The 9737-nt window shown below is 49.1% G+C and overlaps 1 protein-coding gene across 4 annotated transcripts; it reads left to right on the top strand.

The window, feature by feature from the left end:
* Nucleotides 1–497: 497 nt before the first annotated feature.
* LOC100066668 (myeloid cell surface antigen CD33) lies at nt 498–9527 on the top strand. Of its 4 annotated transcripts, none has more exons than XM_014730098.3 (7): nt 498–664; nt 732–1112; nt 1320–1598; nt 1826–1873; nt 3162–3258; nt 3545–3626; nt 9042–9527. In XM_014730098.3, exons 1-7 carry the CDS (start codon nt 631–633, stop codon nt 9180–9182), a joined length of 1062 nt encoding a protein of 353 aa, XP_014585584.1. In that variant the 5' UTR covers nt 498–630; the 3' UTR covers nt 9183–9527. The 4 variants fall into 4 exon arrangements, with proteins under 4 accessions (XP_014585584.1, XP_070079321.1, XP_070079320.1 ...); XM_070223220.1 differs by lacking the exon at nt 9042–9527 and adding an exon at nt 4531–9033; XM_070223219.1 differs by lacking the exon at nt 1826–1873.
* Nucleotides 9528–9737: the final 210 nt, after the last annotated feature.

Genomic DNA, 9737 nt, shown 5'->3' on the forward strand with positions numbered 1-9737 from the left:
TCCGGGGCATGGACCAGGTGGGTCATATTCCTTCTTATCTCCAACCATCCTAACACCGAGATGCTCACTAAGTGTTTGGGGAATGAATGAATGAATGATTGAATGATTGGCTGCTGCCTTCATGTCACCTGGAAACTCTTTCTTTCCTCTGTCCCAGACACTCACAGAGACCCTAAAGAACCCTACACCAGGCAGGACCAACCACCTGAGCTCTAGATGAGGCCAGACCCTCCAAGATCAGGCAAGAGGTGGCCAGCTTCTTGGTGTAGACCAGAGTGCTCAGAAAAGCACCCCAGATGGGAGGCCCCTAGAGTCACCGTGTCTCATCCTCAGATGTCCTCAGAGATCCTGGTCAGGCTCTGGGGCAGGAGGAACCCCCACATTGGGACAGGGTATAGGGTCTGCTCCTTGTCTGCTCCTCTCTGGGTGGGTCTTGGGTTGTCTGGGTCATGAGGTGTCTGCCTGCTCTGCAAAATAGGGGACAAGCTCCAGCCTGCACTTCCTCTTCTGGGAATGGCCAAGGTCACTGGCTCCTCCTGAGCTTCCTGTACGTCTCCCAGCAGTGCTGCCTCCAATTGCCTTCTTCTCCTTTCAGACCCAGGACTGACGTCCAGACCTTGCATCTCAGAGATGCTGCCACTGCTGCTGCCTCTGCTTTGGGCTGGTGAGTGGACTGAAGGGAGAGGGGGCAGGTGGGGAGGGGGCTGACGCTGACCCTTGCTTCCCCTCAGGGACCCTGGCTCAGCATGAAAACTACCAGTTGGAAGTGCAGGAATCCGTGACGGTGCAGGAGGGCCTGTGTGTCTCCGTGCCCTGCTCCTTCTCCTACCCCCAGGACAAGTGGAATAACTCTGCCCCAGCTCATGGCTACTGGTTCCAGGAAGGGGCAAATGTACAGCAGGATGCTCCTGTGGCTACCAACAACCCAGCTCGTAAAGTGCAAGAGGACACCCAGGGCCGATTCCACATCCTCGGGGACCCCCGGACCTACAACTGTTCTCTGGACATCAGAGACGCCAAGAGGAGGGACAATGGTAGATATTTTTTCAGGGTGGAGAGAGGAAAGGAAAAACGGAATTACAAATCTATCCATCTCTCTGTGTCTGTGACAGGTAAGAAGCAGGTCCCAGGAATCACCACAGGGGACAGACACAGGGGTCCCAGTGGAGGGATGGGATGCAAGCCGTCTTCGGGGAGGAGATGGGGATGCAGCGTGTTCAGGGCTCAAAGAGAGGAGCTGGGCCACAGCCTGAAGCTTCTCTCAGGGCTGCACCTCAAACTCTCACTGCTTATCCCTGTGCCTCCCCTCTTCTTACCAGCCCTGACCTACACGCCCCACATCCTCATCCCGGGGACTCTGGAGTCTGGTCGCCCCAGCAGCCTGACCTGTTCTGTGCCCTGGGCCTGTGAGCGGGGTACACCCCCCATCTTATCCTGGACATCAGCTGCCCTCACCTCCCTGGGACCCAGGACCCACCTCTCCTCAGTGCTCACCCTCACCCCAAGGCCCCACGACCTTGGCACCAACCTCACCTGTCAGGTGCAGTTCCCTGCAGCTGGTGTGACTGTGGAGAGGACCATCCAGCTCAACGTCACCTGTGAGTGCTGGGCCAGGTCTCCTGGTCCCTGAGAGTGTGGGGGGGCAGGAAGGCCAGACTGGCAAAACTTGTTCTTTTATCTTTGGGGCCTGGCTAATTAGGGGACCTGAAAGGATGCAAATCCTGTCCCTCCTGCATTTCTGTGGCTCCTGGGGGTTGAGAGGACGCCTACACTTCTCTCATCCCACCCTCCCACTGGAGGGGGAAACACCCTCTTCTCATCTTAGGTCCTCCAGAGAACCCAGAGATGTGTGCCTGCCTGAGGGATGGCCCAGGTAGGAAGGAGCCCCCTCCCATGGGACCTTGACTGGGGTGGGGTCTCTGCCACGTTGGGTCAGAGCTGGGCTGTCAGAGCTCAGATCAGGGCTGGGGTTGGGAACTGTGGTTGGACTTGAGAAATGCCCATCGGGGTTCCTTCCTCAATATCCTCCAACTCCAGTCTTGCCAAGAAGACTTGCAACTTCCTCCTTCCCCATCAGAAATGTGCTCTTTATCTTCCTCCAGTCACTGAAAGCCTTGGGAGAATTTATTACTGACTTTATTTTTTTAGAGCTGTTTTAGGTTCACAGCAAAATAGAGAGGAAGTTAGAGAGTTTCCCTTGTACCCGCTGAAATTTCCCACACATGCACGGCCCCCCCACTATCAACATCCCCCACTAAAGGGTGCGTTTGTTACAACCAATGAATCTACATGGACACGTCATTATCACTCAAAGTCCATCTTGGTGGTGTACATTCTATGGATTTGGACAAATATGTAATGACACGCATCCACCATTGTAGTAGCATACAGAGTAATTGCATTGCCCCAAAATGGTCTTTGCGCCCTTTTTTGACTGTCAAACCCCAGCCCTCCCCTGATTTCTCTCCGGAACCCAGCTAGCCCTACTTCTTTATTCCCATGGGTAATGGCTTCTGGTCCCCTCACTGGACAGTGAATCCTATTAGGGCCTTCTCAGTGGTTCCCATCAAACTGTTGACAGGTGATACCCAAGGACACATCTCTTACCCTGGGTATTGGGCTCCCAGGAGGCATGCCCAGGCAGTGTATGGAGAGGTATCAGGGTCTGACCCGAAGTTCTGAGAACTCCCTGCTTCCACCCCTTTCTGGTGTCGTGAAAGATGACCTTTGACCTGAGGGATGTGGCCAGTGGAAGAGAGCAGAGGAGATTTGGACACTCTCCCTGGAAGGAAGGAGGGACAAAGGCTTCCGTATCCTTTAGAGCTCTGTGTGTGTTTCTCCATTTTGAATTCCCCTGAGGCCCAGACCCTCACTCTCCTGCTGTGGCCAGGTCTGGGAGCTGTTGCAGAAAGACCCTGGGTGGAGAAGAATCTGGGTCTCGGAAGAGATGGAAGTTTCTGGACACGAATGTCAGGGCTGGATAAGAGGTGTTGCACAGACAGTGCCGTTATGGAGAAGGCTGAGGTCCTAATGGGTGGGAGAAGCTAGGGGCTGAGCTCTGCATGGGAGGGAATGTGGGCCCCTCTCTAAGTGCTGGAGAGGAGGGCACACATGTCTGTTTATAAAGATTGGAGTTCATCTAAATTTTCTCTTGCCCTCAGGGGAACTGGGGACCAGGGCAGGAGTGATTCAAGGGGCCATTGTAGGAGCTGGTGTCACCGCTCTGCTCGCTCTCTGCCTCTGCCTCATCTTCTTCATGTGAGCTGGGTTGGGTGTGGGCCAAGAGTTGGAGAAGAGGAGGGTTGTGTGGGACCAGAGCAAGGGCGGGGGTGCAGTGATGGTGAGAATCCAGCTGAAACTCTTTGAACCAAGCATGAGTGTGTTCCCAGCCCTGGTTCTGGAAATCCAGGAGCTACATAGGGTGGCTGGCTAAAAAGTCTTGTTATGAAGGCTCCTGGGCTCAGCCCATCCACAACCTGCCTTAGTCCCTCATGCCAGCCTCAAAAGAGTGACCTGTGTCAAAGACCCTGGTGTCTCCCACCAGAGTGAAGACCTGCAGGAAGAAAGCAGCCAGGACAGCAGTTGGAGTGGATGACATCCACCCTGCCATTGAAACATCTTCCCTGGTGAGTGACGTGGGCATCCTGGAATGCACATCTCCCTGGGTGGCCCACAGTCATGCTCCATTAGGCATGTCCAGAAAAAAGTCCATCACCTTCCTGCTTGTTTGAAAATGTAAGTTTTATTATTACAGTCATCTGCCACATAACAATATTTCAGTCCACAATGAACCACACATACAATGGTGGTCCCATAAGATTAGTACCATACAGCCTAGAGGTGTAGTCGGCTATACCACCTAGCTTTGTGTAAGTACACTCTAGGATGTTTACACAATGATGGAATCACCTAAAGATGCATTTCTCAGAATGTATCCCAGTTAAGCAATGCATGACTGTATTCGCCTATGTGAGGCCAACAGATCAAGAGACAGTCATTATTCACAGTTCCCAAGAGGATGGGGAAATGCCACACCACACAGGGCCATGCAAGGAAGCACCAGGGTTAGTCAGGAGGCATAGGGAGCAAGGAGAAAATGTGGGCAGGAACCTTGATTGTGGTTTCCATGGGAAAGGCAAGGTGAAGACAAGTAGGTTTAGGACTGGCTGGTTTGAATAACTTCAGCAGACTCTGGGGTGCAGGTGCTGTCTCTAGTGTCTGGTACCTGGCCTGCAGTGATTAGGGTGGGAGGATAGTCTGGAGTTTAAGACTTGATCCAGGAAGTGGTTGGGGAGAAAGCTTTGGACTTGGTTTGCAATATGTGAGGCAAGCTTGGGGTGGGCCCTTTACCATTTTTAGCAATTGGCTAGCCCCAGCAGGGGCAGTTCCATGGTCAGAAAGCCTTAGATGTCAAAAATCAGGAACTCGTGGTTAACGTGCCTCAAAACATACGTATTCTGGGCTCTCCATCTCACCGATGGCACTCCTGTCCTTGGCCCCCAACCACAGACTTGGTCTCTTTCCCCCCAGTTCTCCATGACCTCTTCCTGGTCCTACAGGCTGCAAAGCGTGTCTGTGATTCTGTTGAATACAGCTTAACACAGCCACGGCCTTTGAGCAGAGCTCCCCTCTCAGTCTTTATCCTGCTGCAGCCCTCCCACCTCTCCACCCCAGCACAATGGCATTACCTCCATAATGAAATGCACCGCTTCTCCACACTGCCATACGACGAGCGTCCAAACAATTTGGTCTGGCATTTGGTGCAGGAAAACTAGAGTCACCTTCACTGCTTCACTCCTCCCACACGGGCTTGCTCACCTCAAGCAGAGCAAGCTTTTTGCCTCTCAGAATCATTGCTCGGCTGTCCTCTCTTCCTCACGTGCCTATACCAACGTGTCCTACTTCTGCTCATCCTTTGAGCTCTGACTTTATGTATTTATTTAACTCTGACTAATGTGGACACAGCTACAGGATTTTTGAGCACATGGTCAAAATCACCTGAGCATTCATCTACTCATTCAGCAACGATCTCCCACTTGTCGATTGTTTTGTGGGATGCAGCAATACCTGTACTTTGAAAAATTCACAATTTACAAATGCAAAATGTACCTGCTGTCAAGGACTTACATTTATTGTGGATGGGATGTAAATAATGAACAAGGAAGTAGTGAAAATTTACAGGAAATAAGTGCTCCGGAGGGAAATGAAATGAGCGAATGGGGAGGGATGGTCTGGGGTCTGGAGCCTTTGAGAAAACACCTGCGGGAGGTGAAGGAGTGTGATGTGAGCCCTGAGAGAGGATCACTGAGGGCTCTAAACAGACAGAACAGCAAGTGCTAGGGCTCTGAAGTTGGGGCATCCCTAGTGTATTGGAGACATAGCAGGTAACACAGCGTTCCTAAAGTAGAGCTCTATGGGGTTGGGGAGGGAATGAGGATGGAGAGGCATGGAGGTTGCAAATATCACAGGGTTCTTCAGTTCACCATCATCACGTATGTATTTTGAGAAGATTGACAATTTCTGTGTGTGCCTCTGTTCGTACTCACACAAAACATTTCATTTCTGACACCCTGCGAGTGGAGGTTTTCCCCACACCAAGCAAATCGCAGTGCCATCAGCTGATCGTCATACAATTTAAGTCAATTGTGACACTGTCTACTAGGATATACCATCAGATTCCACAGGGTAAGAGCTCAATCCCACAAGATTGCCCTTCACCCCCACTTCAGATGTCAATCACAAGTCCAGGTCGTCACCTGTGCTTCTGACCAACTGGCTGTAAATTGCAGGTTCCTGCGACCCCTCCTTAGGTTCAATCAGTTTGCTAGAGTGGCTCAGAGATTTCAAGAAAACAGTTTACTTTCTGTGTATCAGCCTATTGTAAAAGGATATGAGAATGGATTTCGATGAACAGCCAGATGAAGAGATGCATAAGGCATGTTATATGAGAAGGGGCAAGGAGCTTTCATGCCTTCTCTGGGAGAGGTACCCTGTCAGCACTTCCACGTGTTCACCAACCTGGAAGCTCCCTGAATCTCACACTATTGGGATTTTTATGGAGGCTTCACCATGTAGACGTGAGAGAATATTAACTCCATCTCCAACCTCTCTCCTCTTTGTGGAGGATAAGTGATGGGGCTGTAACTTCCAAGCTTCTAATCATGGCTTGGTCTTTCTGGTGACCAACCCCCATCCACGGGTCATTCAGAGTCACTTCATTAGAACAAAAGGCACTCCTGTCACCCAGGAAATTCCAAGGGATTTCGGAGCTCTCTGTCAGGAACCAGAGTCAAAGACGAAACATTAAAACAGGAACTGGTGGCTTGCATATATATATATTCTATTATTTCACAGAAATGACCCGGCACTTATTTTAATGAGATCACTTTGGGTGCTGTGTTGAGAAGCTCTGTAGCAAGATAGAGTAAAAGACAGGAGAATAAATAAGGAAGACACTCAGATAATCTATGGAAGAGATGATGCAGACTGTATTAGTTTGCTGGGGTCGCCATAACAAAATATCCTAGACTGGGTTGCTTAAACCTCAGAGATTTATTTTCTTACAGTTCTGAAGGTTGGAATACAAGATCAAGGTGCCAGCAGGGTTGGTTTCTCCTGAAAACTCTCCTTGGCTTGCAGATGGCCACCTTCTTGCTATGGGCTCACCTGTCTTTTCTCTGTGCACCCACATTCCTAATATCTCTTCTTCTTCTTATAAGGATATAAGTCATTTTAGGCCTTACCCAAATGTCCTCTTTTATAATTAATTACCTTTTTAAAGGCCCTATCTCTACATAGAGTCACACTGGGGTTAGAGCTTCAACATGTGAAGATGAGGGAATGCAATTCAGTCTATAAAACAGACTTAGTCCAGGGTAACAATGATGAATCTGGTGTGAAGGACTCAGATTCTGGACACATTTTGAAGGAGGTGCCAACAGGATTTCTTAATGGGATGGTAGAGTACATGTGATCAAAGAGAGCTCACTGCCTATACCCCATCGATGTCAAAGATCAGTCCATAGATCTTCATAGAGGTCAGAGATGCCCATAGATGCTCTAGATGGCCATGATGTCAAACGTGAATCCACAGATATCTGCAATATTCATAGATGTTCCTAGATGTCAAAGATGACTTTATAGAAGTCATACTTGCCCATAGACATTAAAGATCTCCATAGATGTCAGAGATGACTCCATACATGTCATAGATGTTCATAGATGTCAAAGATCCATTGACATCCATAGACGTACATAGATAGCCATAGATGTCGATTAATGTCCATAGATACCAAAGATGACTCCAGCACAGTTACCTTGAGAAACTTAAAGAATTGAGCTGTCAATTCCTGAAATTTCTAATTCTGCAGGAGGAGCATATTTTCGGGAGATGATAAAATTTTTATCTTGTTACTATAAGTTTGAGGTACCTCTGAGACTTCCGAGTGAAGATGGAAAGTTGTTGGCAAAAGTTTGGAGCCCAGTAGAGGGGTCCAGGTGAGAGACACAGAGGTTTTGGAGTCCTCTGCATCAAGATCTGATAGTGGATGGAACCACAAAGAAGAGAAGGGGTCCACAGACAGAGTCCTGGGAACCACCAGCATTTAGAGTCAAGGACATAAGGTGAAAACAGCAAGAAGACCACTGAGAAAGAATAAATGACCAAGAGGGTGTAGGGTTGGGCCCTGGTGTCCAAGAGGAGATGGAGCTTCAAGGAGGAGAGAGTGCTCATTTGTTCCAAATGTTAAGAAGTCCAGTATTCTAGGGTCTGAGAAATAACCATTTAAATTTCTCTAAGTGGTATCACAGCTGATCCTAACAAAAGCAGATCTGGTGGCCTGGAGGAGGCAGATGTCCTGATTGGACTGAGTGTATGAGAGAATTGGAGGAGAGGAAATGGAAAGACACTTGAGAAATGTCGCAGTCAATCTAGAGCTGAGCAATGAGTCTGCAGCAGAACATGGTCGTCCTCCTACATCCCCTGGAATTTCCTGAGCGACAGCACTGTCTTTTGTTGCAATGAGGTGACTCTTGGCGAGATCCTGGATAGAGATTTTCATCCCAGACTCCACTTCCAGTCACTGGAGAGGTACTGGAAAAGTAGTTAATGATTGATCTTGCCTTTGTGGAGAAGCCTCCATGAAAATCCCAAAAGTGTGGAGTTCAAGGAGCTTCCAAGTTCGTGAACACATGGAGGTGCTGGGAGGGTGGTGCTCCCAGAAAAGACATGGAAGCTCCATGTACCTTGTACCTTGCCCTATGCATCTCTTCCTCTGGCTGTTCATCTCTGCTCTTTATCATATCCTTTTATAATAAGCTGGTACACAGTAGGTAAACTGTTTTCCCTAACTCTCTGAGCCACTCTAGCAAATTAATTGAACCCAAGGAGGGGGCTGTGGAACCTTCAATTTATAGCCAGTTGGTCAGGAGCCCAGATGGCAACATGGACTGGTGGCTGGTCTCTGAAGTGCTGGGGGAGGCAGTCCTGTAGGACTGAGCCCTTAGCCAGTGGGATATGATGCTATCTTTTTATAGCCTCAGATTTTCAACTGTAGGACACCCAACTGGTGTCACAGAGCATTCCTTGTTGTGGGGAATAAAACCCCACACCTCTGGAGTCAGAAGAGTTGTGAGTGTGATAGTAGAGAGGGAAGGAGAGACACATAGGAGGAGTAGATTTTCATAAACACCTTCTTGTGTATCCAGCGCCCGGTGCATAGGAGAACTCAGCGAGACCATGATCAGTATCTGTGTGACCTTGGGAAGTACCTAGCCTCTCTGAGACTTAGCTTCTTGCTCTGTATAATAATAATATTTTCCACGTGAATCTGTGTGAGTGTTCAGAAGAATAGGAAAGCAACCAATAAGTGCTATACTTGTTGGATAATTATATTAATGGGATTTAAGAAATGTTTGATAAAAGGAAGGAAAAATGAATAAACGTTGTGTCAGAATCAAATTCACGTCACTGACCCTCTCTCTCTTCTCCCTGCCCCGCCCCCATTCCTGTGCTCTGACCACCTTTTTTCCTCTCCACACAGGGTCACCAGCAGGAGCCCAAGTCAGACAGCCCTGCTGACCCCAAGTGCTCCGCAGGGACCTCCTCCGCCTTGGAGATGGAGGAGGAGCCGCATTATGCCTCCTCCAGCTTTCACAGGGTGAATCTTCAGGAGGGCACCTAAAGGACCCAGTGAGGAACCAATGGGAGCATCAGGCTCAGCCAGAGCATCCATATCCCCTACAGGAAGTGGGGTCCAAATTCAGGTTCTTGGAAACTTAACATCCCCATAGGCAATAGGTTTATAAACTATTGTATGTTAGTCTCCTGCTATCCTGGAACTACTTCAGGCTTTGCAATCAGAGAGACCTGGGATCTAATCCATGCTCTCTTATTTATTAAGAGGAAAACATCAGGGAAGCCACCCTACCTTTCCACGTCTAGCTTTGCTGCTTTGTGAAATGGATGTAAGTCCTACCTCTCAGGGTTGCTGTGAGGATTAAATAAAAGTACATATGGGAAACACCCAGCAGAAGTCCTGGCACATTGTGAGAGTTGGGTGCATACTGGTCCCTTCTCCCTTGAACAGAAAGTCCATAGTGACATTTCAACCAGAGGTCGGGTGTGCTCTGTCCCAAACACCACATCAGCCACATGTCAGTTCACTCTCTACTCAAAGCCCTCCCGTGGATCCCCTCCCTGACTTGACCTCCAGCATCACCTCTCTCCACTCCTGAAT

This window comes from Equus caballus, chromosome 10, assembly GCF_041296265.1.
Source record: "Equus caballus isolate H_3958 breed thoroughbred chromosome 10, TB-T2T, whole genome shotgun sequence".
Lineage (NCBI taxonomy): Eukaryota > Metazoa > Chordata > Mammalia > Perissodactyla > Equidae > Equus > Equus caballus.